This window comes from Triticum aestivum, chromosome 5A (genome assembly GCF_018294505.1).
Source record: "Triticum aestivum cultivar Chinese Spring chromosome 5A, IWGSC CS RefSeq v2.1, whole genome shotgun sequence".
Lineage (NCBI taxonomy): Eukaryota > Viridiplantae > Streptophyta > Magnoliopsida > Poales > Poaceae > Triticum > Triticum aestivum.
In genome coordinates, this window is record NC_057806.1 from 19,771,513 (window position 1) to 19,782,939 (window position 11,427).

Genomic DNA, 11,427 nt, shown 5'->3' on the forward strand with positions numbered 1-11,427 from the left:
GTTGATGCATTTTGACACATCCTTCAAGCGTCGTCGTGCTCATCTTGTTTGCTTGACAGTGAGCAACAAAAACGTCAATAAAAGTGGATACGACATTTGACTGAACACTTGTTCGGGCGTGGTGTCCACCATGGACCGCATTCTGCAGGGGGCAGAGGGTACCTGGGCGGCGGCTAACTAGGGGTGGAAGGGAGGCATCAGCAAGTCGGGACTGACACCCGGTATGGAGCGGTGGAGGTCCAGCGAGGCCTGGGCGGCGGAGTGGGTGGTATAGCGACGACACCAGCCTCGGGCTACGCGGATAGAAAGCAAGGGCGGAGGGACGGAGTGAGAAAAAAGGCGCTCCGGATGGGTTTTTTGTGGGGGTTGCGGGTGTCGGGACGCCTACGTGGCGGCAGTCCGGACGTTTACAGACCTTCCCCAGATTTGCTTCTGGTTAGTAGAATTTTGAAACACGCGGACTGGTCGGCGAAGCATTTTCATGCATGACGTTGGATGACACAAAGTGTACGGGCGTTTAGCGGCGCTTCGGTGCACAACGTTGGAGGTGCCCTAACCTCCCATGGATTTTCCCCGAGTTAAACCTTGCAACGTTGTTATCTGTCATATGAGATACAAAACGCACGACAACCAATTGGAGTATTTAACCATGTCAAATTTACCCAAACATAACCATTAGATGCATTTGCATAATCAACAAATTCTCTTTGCTTAACCTCCCATGAAATCTTTTTCTCCCTCAAGATAAACCTCACACTATCATCATCTTATCTTCTCATGTGGATGGATAAACCCCACAACAACCCAAACACAATTGTCATGTGAAACTCACATACATACACACACCCAAACAAATAAAACTTCCCCTTTTTTGAACCTTGTTGCGTGCAGCCGACGGGACTAGTCCATTGTATGTAAACCCTAAGCCTCATGGCTAAGCAAAAAGAGGCAACTTTTGTCCTCCAAGCACGGTAAAAACCGGCCCTTTTCCCCCCCTCTCGCCGCTCAATCGTAACCCCAACGCGCTCTCTTTTCCTTCCTCTTCCCCATAAAAACCTCCGCTGGGAAACAAAAGAAAGCTCTTGCGGAATCCCTACCCGGCCTCCCTCCCCTCCCTTCTCTATCTCCTCTCTCCACTCCTCCGGTTTGGGGGCGGCGGGGCATGGACGTGCACCACCCGCCGAATGCGGCGGCGGCGGCGGCCGCCGCCCTCGGCGACATGTTCCCCCAGGAGCCCGCCATGGTCGGTTTCTTTTCCCACCACCCCCCTCTTGCCCGCTTGTTCCGGTTGATTGTTTGTTCCCCTGCGAATAGGACTTGTTCCCCTAGGTTCCCCCCGGCCAAGAACCAGGGGTTTTGGTTGCTTCGCTGCGAGGGAAGGCGTCGGCGGACCAGGGGTTCTTGGTTTTTGAATGCTTTCTTGGATGTCCTCCGGGTTGCGCTTTCGCAGAGGAATATTTTGCGGGGTTTAGGCGCCGCCGCCGCCGCCGCCGCCTGTTCAAGAATTATGGGGTTTAGGTTGGTTCGTCTGTAATTCCTTGAACCCTAGGTGGTTTCGCTGGTTTCTTGCTCCCTTTAGGATGAAATTTCTCTTGAATGTTTGGAACACAAAGGAAAAAAGAAATGTCGACTCTGTTCCTGCGTTGCTTTTACTGTTTTGGTCTTCTCCCGTGGAGGAATCCTTCTGTTCACGTTTGTGTCTATTATTAGGAGAGAATATTGCTCTGGTTGGAGGGAAGGAGTTTTCAATTTCCCGAGCAATTCAATGGTAACTGCCGCCCGCCGAGGGGGGATTTTTTTTCAGCGACCGTGCAATAATTGTTTTATCCCCCTACTAGGGTTCATGTCAGGTTCATCACGTTCTTTCAATTATCCATTGGGGAAAAGTATTATGTTTCCCTTTCGATGTGATGTCACGGAAGAGGAAAAGCAATGCGTGTGCCCTTACGGCCTTGAATCAATGTCGATGTGCATATGTTCGTTCCCTCCTGTCATTGTCATTGCATAGGCGCATCCACTGTTAATATCCGTTTGGCCGCTGTGAGAGGATGCGGATGCAAGATTGTGACAGAGATATTGTAGTTTTTTTGCACTATCAATTTGGGTGGAAAACTTTAGGACTAGAAACGGTGACAACGGCAGTCAGCATCTCAATTTTGCCTCAAGGGTTCTTCAGGTTTGGTCTGTAACTCCTTGAAGGATTCAAGGAAACATCCCACCCATTGTATCACTTATTAGGAAATGCATCAGTTATGTTCCTCATATTTAGCTTTGACTGAAGTTCGTGGACTACTGAACTGTTTAATTGCATCCTGTTGTGAGAAACTGCCATGGTGGTTTCTGCTCCACGGTGTTTAATTGCATTGTAAAAGCATGACTTTTAGTTTCGTTCCAGTAACTTAATTTTCCGTTGGAATCTTAACTCCAGTATCACTTGCCAATTCGAATGCCCCCAAAGCAAATTTTCTATTGATTGATGGTGTTGACTTGAATTAGTTCAAAAAGTAAAGGGTGCTGACTGTAGGACTGTTTGTTCTTCGATAGTAGTTTTATTCAGTAATCTGTTTGGAAATTTTGTTACTCCATACTTCTAATACTCTTTGTTTGGGAACCATATTGCCAATGACAGTCCCTAGTCGATTAAGGCTTCCCTATGCATTCCATTCATTTTATTCATCCTCACATGCTTGCTTCTTGGTAAAAACATAGAACAGGACCTCCATGAAAAGTAGATTTCCTTGCAGTTGTGTAATTCCATTTAGTGATATATTCTTAGACAATCAATTTGGCCATTTTGTCTAAACGTGCCATGCTACTCTTTTTGATTTGCAGGAAAGTGAAGACAGCAGCACAGAGTGGCTCTCCATCTATTTAGAGGACTGCTTGACTAACCCTGCATCCTACCCTGTCTCCGAAGAACAAGCATCTGTAAACCCAAACCTGCCACATCCTTCATCTTCCAATCCCAGAAGAAAGAAGAGAAGCCTGGCCTCTGTTATAAGAGATAGTGATGAAGAATATTTCCTGATTGTTGAGCCACCACTACTACTTGATCAGAAGCATTGGCTAGCAGAGAGTGAGCTCATCCTCCCCAAGAAAGACAAGGACCAAGAACTTGTCCAAAAACTGGAGCAGGAACACGAGGAAGAATATAAGCCCTACACTGTGCAGTTCAAGCAAGAGCAGGCGGTGATGAGGTGTAGCATTTGTTTGTCCAACTCCAACCAAACACCACAGCAGTGGCAGGGTGGTCCATCAGGGGCATTATTGTGCAACACGTGCAGCCTGAGGCTCAAGGCAGGGAACGGGTTCATCAAACTGGAGCGCTGCGGCCAACAAGTTGACGAAGAACAAGATCATGGAAGGGGGCAGGATAAGAGGAAGATCAAGAAGACCACATATTATGGAGATGATGAGGAGCCTCCGCAGGAGAAGAGGAGGATCAAGAAGACTTCATTTGTAGATGAGCAGGGCAAGAGGAGGACCAAGAAGACATATGTGAACGAGGAGGTCCCACTGGAGGAGCCAGTGAAGCGGTGCACCCATTGCCTGTCCCACACGACGCCACAGTGGAGGAGCGGCCCTCTAGGGCCCAAGACTCTATGCAACGCGTGCGGCGTGAGGTACAAGTCCGGCAGGCTGCTGCCGGAGTACAGGCCCGCCAACAGCCCAACCTTCGTGAGCTTCATGCACTCCAATTCCCACAAGAAGGTGATGCAGATGAGGAAGAGTGTCGAGAACGAGCACGAGCATGAGTACTCACACTCGGATATGTGAGCTTCTGCCGGTGGTCAGGAGCATCTCCTGAGTCTGTCGCATCGGGTCTTAGAGGCCATTGGGCCGTAGTCATGTAGATCATCAGTCAGGAGGAAAGAATCGAACGCGAAAATCCGATTAGGTCTCAGTTGAAACTCCTTGTTAGCTCTAGCAGTCAGTCTTTCGCTTGAGAGAACCATTTCTCTTGTCCTGGATTCGTCGTCACTTGTGGTTGGTTGATACAATATTATGCCCGCCATTATATCGCGATGTTATGCTATGTTTTCCTGTCCCCGTTCCGAGTTTTGTTTGCAGGGCTGAAGTTGAACACAGCCCTGTTGCATTGTTGTTTTGCATCATGTGATCTTGGCACTGCTGACCTTTTCCTAGGCTGGAACAGAGTTTAGTTTAGTTTAGTTGTTGGATTTGCAAGAGAAGTGCTCTCTACCCAGCATGCATGATCACACACAGCATTGACATGCATCTAAAAACACTGGATCAGGTTATGTTTGCAGGGCTGGAGTTGAGCAGCCCTGCTGCATTGCTGTTTTGCATTGCTGACTTTTTTCTAGGCTGCAACAGAGTTTAGTTTAGTTTAGTTGTTGGATTTGCTAGAGAAGTAGTCTCTACCCAGCATGAGTGATCACACAGGTTACTGGAGTCCATGTGTTGTGTATGCTGATGCTCAGAGTTGTTTACATTGGATTTATCAAATTTTCCTGTGAGGGCTGGGGGTGTGCTTTTGCTGGTGTGCAAATGAGATAGATATTTTCTTCTTGTTTCTGCAATCTTCAAGTCCCACATAAGTTCCAACATCTGTTTGCAGATTAGTAGATGTTCCCTGCAATCTCTCAGGGCCATCTCTTTACTGCACCATGCATATGCACATCACAGATTCAGATGACCATCAATATTTTTCATAGCTGTCTCCCAGCATAGAGAAGCTGGTCAAGCCTCTCGTGGTACATGTGGAGGGGCACTAGTGTACTACTGGTACCTAAAAATCAATGCATCGTGTGTGCTCCAGTACAGTGACCAGAAAGAGGCTAGCCGAGCTGCATTACATGTGCACCCTTTCTGTCCTGTAAAACCTAGCAGCCAGCTGCAAGCTAGGAGCATCAATGATTCAGCACTACTACCAAAGGCCAACTTCAACACACGACCACAAATATTTGGTCCGGCCGCGTCCGTTTGAGGGTAAACTGACAAAAATCGCGGCCGCGGGAGCAAACGAACAAATGTCCGTTTTTCATTCGCCGCCGACGCATTTCCGGTCCAAATTTGGGCCGTGTTTACGTCGAAACGGACAGCGCACAGACGGGCCGGACGTGCGCCCTTGTCCTCCCCTGGCCCACCCATCGGGGACACAACACGCCCACTTTCCCTCCTTTTCCCAAAATCCTCCACGCACCCCCTCCCCTCCCTCCTCCATGGCCGGCGCCACGAAGAAACCTGCCGACTAGACCACCACTACCTCTCGCCCCGCGACGAAGAAGAGGAAGAAAGAGCGGTCGGAGCTCACGCCGGCTGAGGCCGCGCGGCTTGACATCGAATCAGCCAAGAGGGCCCAGCAGACCGTTGCGGCGAAGAAGAAAGCTGTTGCCGACTATGCCGCACGCCATGCAGCACAAGGCCGTCGTCGACCAGAACGAGGCCATCCTCGCCAAGGCCACGCAGGCAACGACGACGCATGCCCTCTTCATGCTAGGGTTGTGCTGATCTGGGCCGACCATTCTCTCCTCTGCCGCCATGGCCGCGGCGAGCACAAACTCGTCGGTCGTTCGCCCTTCGCTGCTGGGCTCCTCTATAACACTGGAGATGCCCGGTTTTCATGCGTCACATCAGCATGCTCAGACCCGGTTCTCCATGTCGCTGGACGACAGCGTGATCGCGTCGGCCACCCCTGCCAACCCGACCGTCATCGGCCTCAACGTCACGCCTGGGTACAACGGCGCAGGCCAGTCGACCGATGGGATGCAAAGGAAGCAGAGTCGGTCGATTCCTACGACCAACCTTCCTGACCCCCGCAACCTATTCAACGAAATGCCAATTCTGACGCTGGCGGCCGACGACCCTGACTACAACGCGTTCATGGAGAAAGTCATCTACGAAGGCCGTGGCTAGGTCTTCCACCCCGACGGCCAAGGCCAATGCTTCGATCCAGATGAGACCCAAAGCCAAGACGGTCGTGACCAAGATGGTTCCGACCACTACGGTGTCCATGAAGAAGAAGCGGCCGACAACCATGGCAACTCATGGCATGAAGATGAGGACATGTATTGCGAAGATGAGGAAGAAGAGGTCTACATTGCGGAGGAGCCATTATTTATCGACGAGCTCACCCAAAGAGCCGAGGCACAAAGGAGGAAGCAAAGCATTCGCACGGGATCATACACCAAAGTAGAGGACATGTTGATTTGCGAGAGTTGGATGGAGATAGGCCAAGATCCCAAGACCGGTGCCGAGCAAAAAGGATCCGTTTTTTGGAGAGTTCATACGACCTTTCATTAACGGAGGAAGTTGCCGCCCTAAAAGTTTGCGAGCACCCGTGGCATCAACTCAATCCAAAGGAGATGTGGGTTCATTCAACAAGAATGCAACAAGTATTGTGCCGCGCTTGAGAGCGTTGAAGCCCGTCATGTGAGTGGCCTAGGCATGGGTGACTTGGTATGACCTCTCCTATTTGCATTGCTATGTCATGTTTGTTGCAATGTAACATAACACCTAAAACAGTTCAATGTAACATAACACCTAAAACAGTTCAATTTCTACTGTCTAAAACGTCTTACAAAAGTGAACGTTTTAGACATTTAAGATAACACCTAAAACAGTTCAATTTCAGGTGTCTAAAACGTCTTACGAAAATGAACAGAGGGAGGGAGTAACTTTTTTAAGCGCTGTTTAAAAAACACAGTTTTAAGCGCCTTTTTTTTGCCGATTTAGTCGAGTCCCACGCAAAGCCCCGAGGATATTTTTTTTAGGGTTCCCCGAGGATAAATAAGACGGGGCACACCGCAGTGTCGCTGGAGAGCCCGATTTAGGGCCCGCATAGTCGAAGCAGGTTGAGTCATGTGGGTGGAAGCCTGTTAGACTTACTGCGGCTCAGATTGTACATAGCCCAAGATTCATTTTGACGGTCCGACGCTTTCAATCCGACGGTCCAGATTGATTCGACCAAACCAGTTTCTTTTTCCAAGCGACTATGTAATTGTCAGCCCCGTTATAGAAAAGGAAAACAAAGATTCAGACATGTATGGCACCATGATGTTTCATTTCACACTGGCTGACATATGGACCACAGAGGAGTTCAATATACAGGGCATGCAAGAGGTAATTCAAATCGCTAAACACCACAAGGCCAACACAAAAGTATTCCCCATTGCTAAACAAAGTGGGATTAAAACTTGACAGGACTTGATGTCAGACCAACACTAGCAGGGACGCCAAAGCTTTTATTTCTGTAGGAGGGCTCCTACGAATGTAGGGATTTGGCTTTGGAGAACAGCTTCGCGCGCTTGAGGAGTCCCGAGAGTCACTCGACCACCATGCTCTCGGCCTCCTTCTTGATGGAGTGGAAGAGCACCGACGAAAGGTAGCGCTCTCCGAAGCTTGGGAATACAACCTACACAGGTGTGAAATGTCAGCATATGGATGCAACATGTACTAGATTGCTGCTAAAAGGCAGCCTCTCTTCACTTGGTGGAATAGGTTAGTTTGCCGTATGAGAGTTGACAAGTACAGATATCTCTCTATAGGGTATTCAAGAGTAAATAAATCTGTAGTTCATTAGATCAATTCATTTGTGTTTTGCTTATTAGGTAGATCAGATGAATTTTCAGGGGAAAGAGGCATGCTAGAAACTACCAGGAGGGAATGTGCCACTTACAACAAAGAGTTTCCCTGCATTTTCAGGCCTCTGAGCAACCTTGATTGCAGCTGCTGCAGCAGCACCAGAAGAGATTCCAACCTACAATTATTTAGATAGTCAATGGCTGATGCAAACACTTGGTTCTGATTGACCCATACAGACAGATTGGATAAAAAAAATGTGTGCACGATACTGCTTAATACTCCCTTCGTCCCAAAATAAGTGTCTCAAGCTCAGTACAACTTTGTACTAAAGTTAGTACGAAGTTGAGGCACTTATTTTGGGACAGAGGGAGTAATAGATAAATGTTCGAAAGAAACCCCACCAGCAATCCTTCTTTCAATGCCAGAGACTTTGCCATCTCAATGGACTCATCACTTGAAACCTGGCATACAATTTGAACGGACCAAAGGTTACACCAGGGTAAAAGATGCAGACATATGGAAAGATAAACAGGAAATATCCAGCAAACTTCTATTCTCGCGGGAGGATTGAAAAATTAGGAACAACTAAGCAAAAAGATATGTGGCGGAAATTTTCTTATATAGTGCCTTCTCTACAACTCTACTTAGTGCAAGAAGAAAAATCACCTGTATGGTTTCATCAATGATGTCAACATCCAAGACACCAGGGATAAAACCAGCTCCAATTCCTTGGATCTTGTGTGGTCCTGTTCACAATAACTGAATCTTGTTGGTACAGAACAAGCAGTGTCAAGAATCAAAGCAGAACATTTTTGGTGCAAAATGCTGTACAAAGTTGTTTCTTCCTAACGGACATCTTTCTCACATTACGGACCTCCAGAAAAAGGCGCCTCATGAGGCCATATTGGAAATAGTTAACCATCTGAGTATTCTTATTTATATTACAATAATATTGACAAGGTATTTCAGATGACAAGTCAAAGGCAATGCAAAGAGAAACTCAATTTTTTTAGATGCTAGTGGTTGTGGTTGGGGGAACTTGACCATTTCTGTTAATGGATATTACGAGATGAATTTAATGAGTGAATGTATTTAGAATGAATGGAATGTGATACAGAAGGAAACATTACCAGGCTTTCCACCATTTAAGATAGCACTCTCGGTAGGCTCCACACCGTAGAGCTTACATGAGAAAACACAATAAAATCAGATACTATTTCTCATACAGGAAGAAATGTTAGTTGGTCAACGTTGGCAGCTAACATTGTAGTGTGCATAACGATTTGTAGTGCTTACCTTGATGTTAGGATTTTGCTCTTGGAGGTATTTTCCAGTTCCAGTAATGGTACCACCTGTCCCGATGCCAGAAACAAGGCCATCGATCTTTCCTCCTGTGCCTTTCCAGATTTCAGGCCCAGTTGTCTCATAATGAATCTGCACAAAATATTTAAACCTAAGAACTAGGAGCTCGGAAGCAAACATCAAACATGGGAATAAAGATGTTGTCCAAACAAAAATGATAAATTATGCCACACCTTTGGGTTGGCAGCATTCTCAAACTGCTGAAGGATGTATGAGTTGGGTGTCTTTGCTGCCAGCTCTTCTGCCTTTTGGACAGCTCCTTTCATTCCCAAGAGTGGGTCGGTGAGGATCAGCTCAGCACCAAAAGCCTTCAAGATGATTCTCCTCTCCATACTCATGGAGGCGGGCATTGTGAGTACAAGTCTGTAACCCTTCGCAGCAGCCATGAAGGCCAGCCCAATGCCTGTGTTGCCACTGGTTGGCTCAATCAGCACACTCTGGAAAACCATTCACATGGAAAGCAAAATATCAGCAAACCAAGATCCTAGCAATCTGAATTTTTTAGTAAACGTAGCTTTACAAAAAGTTTGCAGAAAGTGCTTGCTTAAAACAACTTGTCAGCATGAATCAAACGGCCAGGTGCACAAGTATTATTTTTAAGATTGCAAATAAGGGGCAGCATATCATGATTCATGGAAGGCGTGGTAAGTATTTAAATAGAGAGGCTCTAGATTAATATACTTAGTTCAGGTGTAAGGTGTTGTTGGTGAAGGGTTGACGTAAATGCTTACGCGGAGCAGCTGGACAAGTCAAACAACTAGGTGCAGGTGCAGGAGAAAACGAATAATACTGTGCAAATCAAGGCTACATAAATGAACCATAGATTCCAGACACCGTGGAATATATACAACTCTAGTAGAAATGGTCAACTGGCAACCCTGAAACGGAACACGAAAAATCCCTAGCACCAAATAGGGGGCAGCATATCATATCATCATCCATGAAAGGGATCGTGAAGCATTAAACAGAGAGGCTCCAAATTACTACTGCTTGGTTCAGGTGAAAGCTGAACCTATATGTTGGTGAAGGGTTGACCTAAATGCCAACGCAAAGCAGCTGTGCAAGTCAAACAACTAGGAGCTGGTGCAGGAGGAAATGAATAGAATAGTACTGCAAATCAATGCCATATCCCTGAACCATAGAATTCATAGTGCCAGATATGTAACTCTAGTTCCAATAGAGATGTATGGCAACACTGAGAAGAAGAACGAAAAATTCTTAGCGCCGAGTGAGTCGATTCCTTCATTTCTTATGTATACGTCTTGACCTGACTAGTTAACCCAATTAGAAGAGACTAGATGCTAAATTCCCTTGACCTCTGTTTTCTCCTGAACCGTAGCCAGTCAGGTCACAGCTAATACATACAGTACTACCAAAATCACAGGTAATAAGTACTTCTATTCCAGGGAGCCCAAATCATCGTTGGTAACGCCAAACTGTTGTAAAATTGCATGAGTACAACAAAACAGGGGAAACACACCAAAAGAGTGGTAGGGGGAGGGGTCGATGTTACCCACCTTGCCCGGGACGATGAACCCCTTCTCCTCCGCGTCGGTGATCATGCTGTATCCAATCCTGCACAAGAACAAGTAACGAATCCTCAGCTCAAATCTAGAGAGCAAACCAGGGCCTCTGTCCTCAGAGCATGGATGGGGATCTAGGAAAAACAGAGGGGGCAGGTAGCTGACCTGTCCTTGACGCTGGAGCAGGGCTCCATGGACTCGAGCTTGGCGGCGACGCGCCCCACGCACCCGTCGGTCACCTTGTTGAGGTACACCAACGGCGTGTTCCCGATCAGCTACATGGCAACACCAAGAATAAATCAGCACGCCAAACCAAATCCGGCCGGCCGGCCATCCCCAAACACCGACGCATCGAGGCAGACAAATCAGCTCACCTCGGTGACATCCTTGGCGATCGCCGGAGATGACGCCTCCCCCATCCCGCCGTCGACGAGCTACACAAATCAAGAACTCTGTTTTATCCTCCGGCGCACGGACACATCAATCGAAACCACCAACGAATCTAACGGAAGGGCGACGGAAAAGAGGCGAATTTCACCGTGGTATTACCGATTCGACAGCGAAGTGATCCTCCCGGAGCTGGAGCTGGACGAAGTGGCGGCCGCTGCTGGTTGTCCTGGAACTGGTGGGAGGAGGCAGGCGGGGGCCGCGAGGCTTTATACAGGAGAGAGGTTGGTGGAGGAGATTGGGGGGAGGGCCCCGGCTCCGCACGAAGGCGCGGTCCACGGTGCACCGTGACGCTGCGGGCGGGCCCGGCCGGAGGCGGCTGGCGCTCGTGGACCGGATATGTGTGGATGGATCATGGCGACCTTGAGTGAAGGAGCACAAGACGGCTGCATACATAAATGCAGATGTGTTGAAAATTCAGTTTTCATGAGTTCAGAAAGAACATCAACGTCGTGTTGAAATGGAGAATTATTCTGCGTTTTTATGTCAGGTTCGAGATCGGATATCTTATTTGACTGGATTTTTGTTAACGGATAGGACGGCGATC

The 11,427-nt window shown here is 47.8% G+C and overlaps 2 protein-coding genes across 3 annotated transcripts; one reads left to right on the plus strand and one right to left on the minus strand.

Annotated features, from left to right (window-relative positions):
• The first annotated feature begins 981 nt into the window (after window positions 1-981).
• On the plus strand, window positions 982-4,050 carry LOC123102039 (GATA zinc finger domain-containing protein 10). The gene is made up of 2 exons (XM_044523308.1): window positions 982-1,243; window positions 2,833-4,050. Exons 1-2 carry the CDS (start codon window positions 1,163-1,165, stop codon window positions 3,775-3,777), a joined length of 1,026 nt encoding a protein of 341 aa, XP_044379243.1. The 5' UTR covers window positions 982-1,162; the 3' UTR covers window positions 3,778-4,050.
• A 2,875-nt stretch (window positions 4,051-6,925) lies between these two features.
• LOC543181 (cysteine synthase-like) lies at window positions 6,926-11,220 on the minus strand. Of its 2 annotated transcripts, none has more exons than NM_001417198.1 (11): window positions 10,972-11,220; window positions 10,808-10,867; window positions 10,599-10,708; window positions 10,428-10,485; window positions 9,084-9,347; window positions 8,845-8,982; window positions 8,679-8,730; window positions 8,215-8,294; window positions 7,950-8,009; window positions 7,643-7,723; window positions 6,926-7,378 (listed from the first exon to the last, which is right to left on the minus strand). In NM_001417198.1, exons 2-11 carry the CDS (start codon window positions 10,850-10,852, stop codon window positions 7,289-7,291), a joined length of 978 nt encoding a protein of 325 aa, NP_001404127.1. In that variant the 5' UTR covers window positions 10,853-10,867; window positions 10,972-11,220; the 3' UTR covers window positions 6,926-7,288. The 2 variants fall into 2 exon arrangements, with proteins under 2 accessions (NP_001404127.1, NP_001404126.1); NM_001417197.1 differs by having other exon boundaries at window positions 10,983-11,060.
• Window positions 11,221-11,427: the final 207 nt, after the last annotated feature.

Coding starts and splice junctions, on each gene's coding strand:
- LOC123102039 (XM_044523308.1), top strand. CDS start 1,163: ATGGACGTGCACCACCCGCCGAATGCGGCGGCGGCGGCGGCCGCCGCC. Junction 1,244..2,832: donor TCCCCCAGGAGCCCGCCATG/GTCGGTTTCTTT, acceptor TTTGATTTGCAG/GAAAGTGAAGACAGCAGCAC.
- LOC543181 (NM_001417198.1), bottom strand. CDS start 10,852: ATGGGGGAGGCGTCATCTCCGGCGATCGCCAAGGATGTCACCGAG. Junction 10,486..10,598: donor TGCTCCAGCGTCAAGGACAG/GTCAGCTACCTG, acceptor GTTCTTGTGCAG/GATTGGATACAGCATGATCA. Junction 8,983..9,083: donor AGAATGCTGCCAACCCAAAG/GTGTGGCATAAT, acceptor TATTTTGTGCAG/ATTCATTATGAGACAACTGG.